At 37.9% G+C, this 12921-nt stretch overlaps 1 protein-coding gene across 3 annotated transcripts in view; it reads left to right on the top strand.

The window, feature by feature from the left end:
- AP2B1 (adaptor related protein complex 2 subunit beta 1) overlaps positions 1–12921 on the top strand; it is a 131478-nt gene that overhangs the window by 86080 nt on the left and 32477 nt on the right. For all 3 annotated transcript variants that reach the window (XM_072779531.1, XM_072779533.1, XM_072779532.1), the window contains 2 exons: positions 553–698; positions 8079–8208. In XM_072779531.1, coding sequence (XP_072635632.1) covers positions 553–698; positions 8079–8208 — 276 coding nt within the window. The remainder of the gene's footprint in view (positions 1–552; positions 699–8078; positions 8209–12921) is intronic.

Consider the following 12921-nt stretch of genomic DNA (forward strand, 5'->3'; position numbering starts at 1 on the left):
TACCAGAAGCTATAACAAGAGTTAAAAAATATACATAAGACATGGTCCTTGCCCTAGAGATTACTGTTAATGGGTATAGTGATGAAAAAAAAAAAAGTCTTCAAAGATATAGATATGCTGTTTTCATTAGTAGATTCAGTTTCTTCCCTTTTAAGTCTTTTACCAAAGGTGCTAATAAACACACACACACACACACACACACACACACTATACTCACTGGAATTTCTCTTTTCCTTATGTATACACATTTGGTAGCAGTAGTCAAGCAGTAAAATGACCAAGTTGAATAGAAGATGGAGAACCAGCCAGGGTTATTCATAGACTTTTCTTGTGGGTTTGGCTTGGTTTAGTTTGGTTCTTCAATTGAGAACAGTCTCAAAATTCAGAGAATATGACTTTATCCAGAGCCTTTGGCATCTGACTTGATATTTATAGTATAAAAATCACCAGTTGCCCAAATAAGTGAAGTCTTAATTTCATCTTTCTATATTCAAACAAATAGCATCAAGATAAATCTTGCGTGGTTCCATTGGGTTTTATACTGTCTTTTAGGTCTGGCTGCCTGCAGTAAAAGCTAAAGGCTTGGAGATTTCTGGAACATTTACTCACCGCCAAGGGCACATCTATATGGAAATGAACTTCACCAACAAAGCTCTGCAGCACATGACAGACTTTGCAATCCAGTTTAACAAGAATAGGTAAGAAGTCTGAGTCCTCGGCTCGATTGTGAAGCAGCATTGTGCCTTGTGTCCAGCAAAATAATGTTCCATTTTTAACAATGCGTTAAAAATTCTCATGTTGGCAGATGTTGAATGTAGAGTGAGAGCTGACTTTTACATTCTGTTTACTTGTCAGCTTCCATTCTGGAGGCCTTAGAGAATTTTGTTGGGAAACTCATCCATATGGAAAAAAGAAACCAGAACTAACTTACTGCCTTCTTAAAGGGTTGTAGGACTACAATGTTTTTAATAAACCATTTACCCCAAAAAAAGTTTTAATTGAAATCCATTTATTTGTTCAACAAATAATTGGTTAGCATCTATGTGCCAGACATTTCTAGGTGCTGGGGCTAGAGTAATAAACGAAACAAGTAAGTGTCCAAAGCCCATATGTTGGCGGGAAAAACGAACATACTTTGGTTGATGTCAAAAGTTTGAAACATAGTATACCTGTTAGCTGAATAATATAGGTGGTGGTCTGCTTTTAGCAATGAATTCTCTGCCTTAATAAGGAAGAGAGCGTGAAGATGTAAATACCGATTTTCTATAGTTCTGAAATGTCACTGTTTTTTATTAAATACCATGGTTCAGGAACCTGCCTGTTAAGGCTTTGATGGCAGGTCCATTTATTCATAAATACAAGGTAATCAGACTTGTTTGTAACAAAGTAGTAATTGGACCTTTAAATCAGATTTAATAAAATTTGTCAGTGACAACTTGTATCAGTAACTGTCTTACTTATTTCTAAACATTTGGAAATAACTTTTGTACCCTAGATTTGAAAGTTAGGCACATTAGAAACAATGTAAGTATTTAGAAAGTCTGTGTTTCCTTTTGGCAGACTAGTTTTTTACCAGTTATTTTGGGGGGAGCTGGCCATGTTAAAAGCTAAGGCTGGTGTATTAATAGCCATTTTCATAGCCTGCCTTCATACTTCATTTCTGTTTGTGTTTGCTTTTTTTTTTTTTAAGTAGTCTGATATTTAGAAAACTTTATATTTTTGTTGATAGTTATGCTTTTTTTTTTTTTTTTTTTTTTTATGATAGTCACAGAGAGAGAGAGAGAGGCAGAGACATAGGCAGAGGGAGAAGCAGGCTCCATGCACCGGGAGCCTGATGTGGGATTCGATCCTGGGTCTCCAGGATCGCGCCCTGGGCCAAAGGCAGGCGCCAAACCGCTGCCCCACCCAGGGATCCCTGCTTTTTCTTTTATAATATCTTCTCAGTTCCTGCTTTCGGTCGGAAGTCTCTTAATTTCCTACTGTAACATATTTTCTTTGCCCCCCATATTCCCTAATGTCAATAGTACTGTCTTTCTTTGGATTTACTTTTGTACTTGAAGTATGACTAAAATTCTACTACTTGATTTGTTGTCTTTGAAGTCCACTTATGACTGATGAGGCCAAGAGCTAGTTATTCTGCTTTGCACCCACTTGCCTCCTCTTCCTCTCATTTTTGTAAATTGTATCATTTCTACACTTTTTTTTTCCTTTATACCTCATCCTTGTTTTATCTTGGATTTGTGCTTACTGCCACTCGTTTAAGTTCCCACTGCCCTTTCTTGGATGTCGTTTAGTAGGTTCCTCAAAGGGGGCTCATGTAAACAACAGTCTTTGAATTTTTATGTGGTCAAAACTGTGACCTTTATACTTGAAAATTCTTGACTCAAATTCTTTAAGTGCTTCACTCTAGTGTCTTTTGTCATCGAATGTTCCTGTGGAAAAAGTCTTTGGCCAGCCTGATTTTTCCCCATGTAAGTGATGACATCATTTTGTCTGGCTGCCCAAAGTTTAGAGGTCCAATAATTTTACTAGGATATTCCTAGTATTAACCAAGCTTGGTCAGTTTTTCATGGAATAAGGTATGCCCATTCAATGTGTACCTTGAAGTGTTTTACTGTAGGAAGATTCTTAGGGTTTATATGTTTAAAAATTTTAATAGGGCAGCCCGGGTGGCTCAGTGGTTTAGCGTCACCTTCAGTCCAGGTTGTGATCCTGGAGACCCGGAATCGAGTCCCATGTCAGGCTTCCTGCATGAGGCCTGCTTCTCCCTCTGCCTGTGTCTCTGCCTCTTTCTTTCTCTCTGTGTCTCTCATGAATAAATAAATAAAATCTTTAAAAAAATAAAATAATATTTTTAATATATATTTTTTAAGATTTTTATTTATTTATTAGAGAGAGAGTGTGTGTGAGCACACGTGAGCAGGGAGACGGGCAGATGGAGAGGGAGAAGCAGGCTCCTTTTTGAGTAGGGAGCCCCAATGTGGGGCTTGATCCCAGGACTCTGAGATCATGGCCTGAGCTAAAGGCAGATGCCTAAGTGACAGAGCCATCCAGGTGCCCCCATATGTTTAAAGTTTTTGTTTGTTTGTTTGTTTGTTTGTTTAAAGTTTTATATTGTTCCATTGTTTGGATTTTCTTCTTTGGAGAACTATGTTTATATTAACTCTTCTTTGTCTATCTTTTGTAAATACTTTTTTTCCTCCCTGATTTTTTTTTCGTATCTGTAACTATTACAATATATACCTCATACCTTTTTTTACTCATAACCATAACACTGTTATCATACCAGAAATTCTCTAATATCCTTAAACATCCAAACTATGGGTTTTCACAGTTGTGTGATGTTTTTGTACAGTTTGTTTTGTCTGAACAGGGCCCCAATAAGGTCCCCATTTATACCAGTTGGTTGATAAGTATCTTAAGTCTCTTCTATAGATTTCTCCTCTCTGGTTTTTTTTTTTTCTTGAAATTTATTTACAGAAGAAATTACATCTTTTATCTGTGGAGTTTCCCACAATCTAGATTTTGCCGATTACATCTATGAATTGGAGGCAGATCTATAAGCATGATCAGATTTACACTTCATCCTCTGGCAAGAGTGCTACAGGGGAGGCAGTGATTTTATTCTCAGTATATACGGTACTTGCCATGTGGTCTCTTTTCTTCTGTGTTAACTCTGTCCCTATCACTGTAATTGTGCTTTTTCTTTACTCTTTTGTAAGTGAAATCACATAGTATGAAGGCTTTTGCATCTGGTTTCTTTTGCTTAGCGTAATGCTTGGAGATAAATCAGTAATCTGTTCCTTTTTTTTTTTTTAATCTGTTCCATTTTATTGATGAGTAGTATCCGTTGATGAGTATACCACGATTTGTTTACCTTTTACCAGTTGGTAGAATTTAGGGTTGTTTCTTGTTTTGTCTTCTATGATTAAAGCTGCTAGGAATATTCATAATCAAGCCTTTGTGTGAGTATATGTTTTCAGTTTTCCTGGGGAATTACCTAGAGTAGTATTGCTGGGGCATATGGTAAATGTGAGAGTTTTAGATATTGTATAGCCTTACCAATTTTAGCTGTTCTTATGAATATGCATTTTAATTTATTTCTCATTCCCCTAACAACTAATGATATTGAGCAATTTTTTCATCAGTGTATTGACCATTATATCTTTAGTGAAGTATCTGCTCAGATCTTTATTTTTTATTTATTTTATTTTATTTTATTTTATTTTTTTAAAAGATTTTATTTATTCATGAGACACACAGAGAGAGAGAGAGAGAGAGAGGCAGAGACACAGGCAGAGGGAGAAGCAGGCTCAGTGCAGGGAGCCTGATGTGGGACTCCATCCTGGGTCTCCAGGATCACGCTCTGGGCTGAAGGTGGCGCTAAACCTCTGAGCCACCAGGGCTGCCCTGATCTTTCTTTTTTTTAATTTTATTATCAAGTAGTAAAAGTTCTTTATATATTATGGATACAAGTCCTTTGTCAGATATATGTCTTACAAATATTTTCTCTGGTTTTATTTTCTTAAGAGTGTCTTTCAAAAAGTTTTGTATTTGCTTATGCTCTTTGTGTTCTAAGAAATCTTTGCCTGGCCTATGGATACAAAGGGGTTTGTTGTTGTTGTTGTTGTTGTTGTTTTAATAGAAGTGGTAGAGATTTAGCTCCTACATTAACTTTTATAATCCATTTTGAGATAATTTTTAAATATGGTGTAAAATAAGAGTCAAAGTAAACTTTTTTTTAATATATATAGCCTTGAAATCAGATAGTACAAACTCTCCATCTTAGTTCTTTTTTCAAAATTGTTTTGGCTGTTCTAGGTCCTTTACCTGATGGGATTTTGATTGAGAATGCAGTAAATAAGTAGATAATTTGGGAGAGAATTGACATCAAACAATATTGAGTTTTAATCCATCAACTTGCTTTATTTAGGTCATCTTTAACTTCTCTTTGCACTGTTTTATAATTTCTCGTGTGCTTACATGTCTGTCAGATTTAAGTGTTTCATGGTTTTGATGGTATAGTAAATAACTTTCTTCTCATTTTAATATTTGTTTTTTATTGATATATAGAAGTAGAATTGATTTTTGTATGTTGAACTTATATTGTACAACTTTGTCATATTCCCCTACTAGTTCCAGTAGCTTTCTTATAGATTCCTTACAGTTTTCTATATAGATAAATCATTTTGTCTGTGAATAGAGACTGTTTTATCTTTTCTTTTTAGTCTTATGCCTTTTCTTTCCTTGCCTGACTATACTGGGATCTGCAGTAAATGTTCATGTGCTAAGAAGGGACTTCTTTGTCATGTTCTAGTTCTCTAGGGGAAAGCATTCAGTCTTTCACCATTAAATGCAGTGTTAACTGTAGATTTTTCATGGAGGTTGAGGGAGTTCCTTCTCTTCCTAGTTTGTTGAGTTTTACTATGAGTGGGAATTAAGTTGATTATGAATTATTAATTTATTACAAGTGGATAAAAATTAATGTCAGATGCTTCATTTATTGAAATGATCATGTGGTTCTTTTTTAGTCTATTTATATGGTGGCTCACAGTGATTGATTTTTTTGACTGCTACTCCAATCTTGTATTCTTGCGATAAATCCCATCTGGTCAGGATATATTGTCTACTTTTATATATTGTTGAATCTGATTTGCTAAAATTTTTTGAGTATTTTTTTGCATCTGTGTTCTGGATGTAGTTTAGTTCATTTCTGGCATGATTTATTATTTTTTTATTATTATTTCTTAGCTGGGTTTTACTGGCTCTCCTTTACTTCTCTTGTCTGGTCATCTCTTCCCCCAGTTCTTTCTTCACTGTTACGTGTTCTCCTTTGGTGACTGCAGTCATTTTATTAAGTGTATTTTCCCCTTCTGTATAAATGTTTCATAATTTCCATTTTTAAAAAATATTTTATTTCTTTATTGGAGAGAGAGAGCACAAATGAAGGGTGGGGAGGTAGAGGTGGAGAGGGAGAAGCGGGTTCCAGCTGAGCAAGCTCAGCCATGGCTGAGTCCATGGCTCAATCCTAGGACCCTGAGATCATGACCTGAACAAAAGGCAGACGCTTAACCAGCTGAACCACCCAGGTGCCCCCATAATTTCCATTGTTTCTATGGCAATTTATTTTCAAGTATGTTTTGTTTGTAAAACAAAAGCTACTGCCATATTTCTATCCCAATATTGCCTTCAGACAGAGTTTGCTGACCATGAGAGCAAGATCACAAAAGCAGAATGGTTTTTTTGATCTATAAATGTTATACCAAAATGAGTGATGTATATTCTCAGGATCACTTTATTATATTTTGATACTCTGAAGCATAGTTTAGGAAAAAGAAAATGTTTCTTCTCCCTTCCTGTGATTTTTTAAAGATAGTCCCTACATAAACTCTATAGTTATTTTATAAATATTATAGTCCCATCTTCCTTCCTGAGGCTAATTAGAAAACAAATTCAATATAAATTTATGGGATCCCTGGGTGGCGCAGCGGTTTGGCGCCTGCCTTTGGCCCAGGGCGCGATCCTGGAGACCTGGGATCGAATCCCACATCGGGCTCCCGGTGCATGGAGCCTGCTTCTCCCTCTGCCTGTGTCTCTGCGCCTCTCTCTCTCTGTGACTATCATAAATAAATAAAAATTAAAAAAAAAAAAGTTTAAAAAAAAAAATATATATATATAAATTTATGTTGTTCACTTGTGTATTTGTCTACCTGTAGGCCCACTTTTCCCTTTCTGCTCATTCTATCTGAAATTTTATTCTTATATTTCTTGAACATAGACATGTCTGTTCTTGGGGCACCTAGGTAGCCCAGTCCGTTAATTGTCCAACTCTTGATTTCAGCTTAGGTCATGATCTCAGGGTAGTGAGATTGAGCCCTGTACTGGGCTCCCATGGTGGGTGAGAATCTTAAGCAGAATTCTCTCTCTCCCTCTGTCCCTCCCCCACTCCCTGCTTGGGTGCGTACTCCCGCTCTCTCAAAGCAAAAACAAAACACGTCTGCTTGTCATACATATTTGTTATGTAACTCCCGACTCAGGTTTTTCCTATCTCTTTACTATTTTTGTATTGCTACTAGACAGGCTGCTCTGTGAAGTCAAACTGGTGGGTACACACTCCTGCCTTAGGCTTAGAAAGTGACCAGATTGTCCTAGTCATTTGGAATGTCTAAGTCAATCAGTGTTGCTTTACTTTCGCTGGCTCTGTTTCAGTGATTTTTGTCTTACATAGGTAAATAAAAAAGAAAATTAGAATTGCCAGTAAATAGGGGGATCCCTGGGTGGCTCAGTGGTTTAGCGCCTGCCTTTGGCCCAGGGCGCGATCCTGGAGTCCCGGGATCGAGTCCCACGTCAGGCTCCCAGCATGGAGCCTGCTTCTCCCTCCTCCTGTGTCTCTGCCTCGCTCTCTGTCTATGATAAATAAATAAATAAATCTTTAAAAAAAAAATTGCCAGTAAATAATCTGGATTGCTAAGACAGGGTATCAAGCTAGTGAAATAATGTCAATTTATTGTACTTTACAGAGTGTATATTCTTAAGTCATCTTTCTCCCAAGGATTATCTAAGGAAAAAAAAAATATTTTTAAGATTTTATTTATTTATTCATGGGGGGGGGGCGGGAGAGAGAGAGGCAGAGACACAGGCAGAGGGAGAAGCAGGCTCCATGCAGGGAGCCCGATGTGGGACTCGATCCCAGGACTTCAGGATCGTGCCCTGGGCCGAAGGCAGGCGCTAAACCACTGAGCCACCCAGGGATCCGGGAAAAATGTTTTTTAAGAAAAGAGAGAAACTTATTAAATCTGACCCTCCAGTAGTGTGAAACATTAGAAACTAACAAAGCACTTCTGTACTTAATGAATATTTTCTCCTTCCTCAGATCCAATTAATGGGAAATGGGTTATATTGTAATCAGTGTTTTAGCAAATTAGGATTAAGCATCTTGGTTCCTGCTGTTCTTCCCATTTAATTTTATTAAAAATTATATTTCCTCCAAATGGAGGAAAAAGCCATTGAAATCCAAAGATGTGACTAAATCATGCCTCCTGATTAACCTCTGGAATTTTTTAATCCTCTTTTCCTAGCTTTGGTGTCATCCCCAGCACTCCTCTGGCCATCCATACACCACTGATGCCAAACCAGAGTATTGATGTCTCCCTGCCTCTCAACACCCTGGGCCCGGTCATGAAGATGGAACCTCTGAATAACCTGCAGGTTAGGGTTTTACTTCTCTCAGGGAGTGCAACTTGATATCTTTCCAATTTTTTCATTTACATATAAATAACCCCTCTCTTTTCCTCAGATTTGGTCATGGAACATTCAGGTTTGAAGTAACTATGGAAAAGTTTGCTTGCTTGCTTGCTTGCTTGTTTGTTTAAAGAGCAGAGGGGAGGGACAGACGGAGAGGTAGAGAGAATCTTAAGTAGGCTCCGAGCCCAAAACAGGGCTCAGTCTCATGACCCTGAGATCATGTCCTGAGCTAAAATCAAGAGTTGGACGTTTAACCAACTTAGCCACCCTGGTGCCCTTTATTTTTTATTTTTTATTTTTTAAAAAGTCATATTGGTGCTTGGCTGGCTCAGTTGGTAGAGCATGCTACTCTTGATCTTGGGGTCATGATTTCAAGCCTCACATTGGATGTAGAGTTTAATTTAAAAATAAAAACAGGGATCCCTGGGTGGCGCAGCAGTTTAGATCCTGGAGACCTGGGATCGAATCCCACATCGGGCTTCCGGTGCATGGAGCCTGCTTCTCCCTCTGCCTGTGTCTCTGCCTCTCTCTCTCTCTCTCTGTGTGACTATCATAAAAATAAATAAATAAAAAATAAAAATAAAAACAGATTGGGGTGTCTGGGTGGCTCAGTCAGTTAAGTGTCTGCCTTCAGCTCAGATCATGATCCCAGAATCCCGGGATCAGGATCAAGACCCACATTGGGCTTCCTGCTCACAGGAAGTTTGTTTCTTCCTCTCCCTCTACTCCTCCCCCTGCTCGTGCTCATTCTCTCTCTCAAATACATAAAAAATTTAAAATATACATATATAAAAATAAATAAAAATAAAAGCAGATTATAAAAGCATACCAGGGCACCTGGATGGCTCAGTCAGTTAAGAGTTCAAATCTTGGTCTCAGCTCAGTCTTGATCTCAGGGTCGTGAGTTCAGGCACGACCTTTATTTTTTTTTACTTTAAAAAATAAAGTCATACCTTGAGATGGGAAGGTACTCATTCTTTTACTCAACAAACATTTTAAACTTTTAAAGATCTTATTTACAAACCTTTTTTCTAAAGATTTTTATAGTGAATTTTTATTTATAAAAGAATAGATTTACATAGTGGTTGTCTTTGAACATGCAACCACAAATACAGTTATCTGGATTTAAAGGCCCCCTATTAGCACATAACCATGATAAGTAGCAGCATCTTACAGGAGCTCAGAACTTTATCAGATCTACTAGAGCCTCGATCTTGAAAATACTGGTATTTTTTAGAATGCTTAAGTACTAGCTGAGAATTTCATTCAGTTTTCATCTGTTTTGAATTTCTCTTTGAAATATAAGCCTTCTGGGGTTCAAGCAACATGAAGGCAGACTAGTAAGCTTGAGTGTAGCAGTGTTGAAGGATTATGAATACAGATATAAGCTGTAGATATAGGGGGTTTTGAAGTGCTCAAAAAAAAAAAAAAATGAAGTGCTCATAAGGTCAAGAGAGACAGCTCAGGTCCACCTGAGATTGGAAACTGTAACTGATCTCTGCACAGAGTTGGTACCCTGGAAGGGGAACTGGAAAAAGTATTTCCATTATGACAGGGGATGGAGAAGTTTCTCTCTGACCAGTGTTCTGGATACCCTCTTATGACAAATCCGAGGCCCAATGTTTTGCCACACATGACATAATATATGGGCATATAGTCCAAATGTATACAAGATATGTAGGTACAGTGTTCTCCAAATCAATAAGTTAATGTAAAATTGGTCCCAGACTGGTAAAACCCAGGGAACCTGGCAGAAACAAATGCACAGCAGTCCTTTGGCAAAGCTCTGAACTTCAGGGCCATCAGGACTCCCAGCTGAAAAGAAAATCTCTTTTGGAAGTGAGTTCACAGGAGTGCCTGGGTGGTTCAGTCAGTTAAACATCTGCCTTCGGCTCAGGTCATGATCTCGGAGTCCTGGGATTAAGTCTCATATCAGGCTTCTTGCTCAGCAGGAGTCTGCTTCTTCCTCTCCCTCTGCACCCCGTTCCCCCAATTCTTCTCTCTCTCTCTCTCTCTCTCAAATAAAATCTTTATTTTTTTTAAGATTTTATTTATATATTCATGATAGACATAGAGAGAGAGAGGCAGAGACACAGAGGGAGAAGCAGGCTCCATGCCGGGAGCCCAATGCGGGACTTGATCCCGGGACTCCAGGATCACGCCCTGGGCCAAAGGCAGGCACCAAACTGCTGAGCCACCCAGGGATCCCCAAATAAAATCTTTAAAAAAAAAAAAAGGGCAGCCTGGGTGGCTCAGCGGTTTAGCGCCACCTTCAGCCCAGGGCCTGATCCTGGAGACCCAGGATCGAGTCCTATGTCGGGCTCCCTGTGTGGAGCCTGCTTCTGCCTCTGTGCCTCTCTCTGTCTGTCTGTCTCTCATGAATAAATAAATAAAAATCTTTTAAAAAATAAATAAATAAAAATTTAAAAAAGCCTCACAAATTGAACCATAAAAAGAGGGAAATTTTTACTATGAAAAACAGAAGAGCAGACTGGATGAGTATTTCCCCTTCCACCAAGAACTTAAAATGAATCGTTTAAATGAGACTAAAAATACAAAATATGTTTAAAATGATTAAAGAAAAATAATCTTCCACTTCCCAGTCAAGACAGGTGGGATGGATACCATTGCTTAATCTCTGGAAATACCAGTGTGAGATCCTAGTCCTATTGATGGTGAGACATCGACAGTACAATTACTTGGAGTTACGACTAATATTCTTTGGTAGTTTAAATACCAGCACACCTGTTCACCAGTTCACTACCTTATTGCCACAATTAGTGGATGCCTCTTTCTCAGTAAAGGGTATAATGATTTGGAGCAAAGATGAGTGAGTCATGATGGAACTTGGCTCAGGCTAGAAGAATAAAACAAGGATTACTGTACAGATGGAATTGGCTGTTACTATGATGAGAGCAGTGTGTTAAGGGGCTTTTCCAGCACAGAATCCTGAAGTAAGGAACTAACCCAAATCTACACCTGCTCCTTTTTCATTGAAATCTAACCTCCTGTTGGCCCATAGAGCCTCCAGCACAGTATTTGAGGACAGTCAGCATGAATGCAAGAATGCTTTACTTTAGAACTAGGAAAGGGAATTTGGGTCACAGAAACCAGGGCAAAATTTTCTGTTCTTAAAACAAAAAGGAAACAATAAATAAATGAATGTCAGTTTGCCTTCCTATTTGCATTTCCATTTCTTATGTAGTGAAATGAGCATCCCAAATAAGGAACTCTCATAAGAGCAGTTGCATCTTAGTCCAAAGCCTTCCCTCAAAAGTCTTGATTAAGACTAATAAGTTTTTGTTTTTGCAAACCTGAAGTATAAGAAGCAAGCTTTTCAAAATTTCCCATCTTCTTTCAGGGATGTGATAATTATGGTTGTTTTCTCATTAATTGACATTTCCCAGTGGAGAAAATAAGCAAAAACTTCAACTCTTTTTTTTTCTCTCCTTTGAGCAGCTCTATTTAATGTCTCCTGGTGCTAGTTGAAAGGAATGGCTAGCTTAAGGTGGGTGGGTTACTTTAGATTTCGGCTTCCATTCTGTACTTGTCCCAGTATAAACAAAGGGAATCAAATATTAACTCCAACAAGCTTAGGTCATAAAGATCCAGGTAAAGCCAGGTAAAGATTGATTGGCATTTAAACATTATATTTGCATAGTGTTTAATTTCAAGAACTCATGTGGGAAAATTAGTGCTTTCCTCCTTTAGACCATAAAATCAGGAAAGAAAAGATGGGGTTTGAGGAAATGAAATTTTGAAGGCAGTGTGGGTTTAACTGTTTTGGCTAATTTCGTATCAATATATAGGACAGATAAACCCAACTAACTGCCAGAACTGTCGTTATAGCACCAGTACAAAAATATTTCATTACAGTGCTTATCAAACTACTTACTGGCTTACAGTCCGTCGGGAACACTATTGAAAAGTTAAAAACACTGTTCTCTCTTAAAATGTAAAATAGATTCTACCTTAGAGACAAGAATTGGGTACCTAGTAGAGATGTGAACCTAGAAAATGTCTCTACTGTACTGATGTTGGTTGTGTTAAAGCCTTTGTGAATTCAACTTATAAATAGTACACAAAGTTTAGCTTGCCTCTGGTGGTATCTTCTCTTGAGTTTATTTATGGCATACAGTTATATTCTTTTAAAAGGAAAATTGATTCCATCTATTTAAATAAAACAAAAACATTAACAAATGTCTAAATGAATTATTTCTAAATGAGTCTTCTCTGACTCTGATATCCTTGACTTTCATCTGTGTTAGTTGCTTAGAAACATTTTCCCAGTGTTTCTTCTTCAAACTTGACTCCTGGCAAGTGTCTGCTTCTTCAAGTGTCTGCAAAAAAACAATAGACTTACAACATAACATATGCTAATCCTGGGCTTTGTACAAATGCTATAGAGTTCTTATAGCTGCTTGGCTTCCTTTCTCACTGAGATCATTGGTTTTAATTTTGTCCATTGTTTAAAAACAATATGAAGAGTCAACTGGTTTCTTTTTTTCCTTTTTTTTTTTTTAGATTTTTATTTATTTATTCATGAGAGACAGAGAGACACAGAGGCAGAGACATGGGCAGAGGGAGAAGCAGGCTCCCCACAGGGAGCCTGACGCAGGACTCGATCCCAGGACCCTGGGATCATGACCTGAGCCAGTGGCAAATGCTCAACCACTG

Source organism: Canis lupus, chromosome 16, assembly GCF_048164855.1.
Source record: "Canis lupus baileyi chromosome 16, mCanLup2.hap1, whole genome shotgun sequence".
In the NCBI taxonomy this organism is placed as follows: Eukaryota; Metazoa; Chordata; class Mammalia; order Carnivora; family Canidae; genus Canis; species Canis lupus.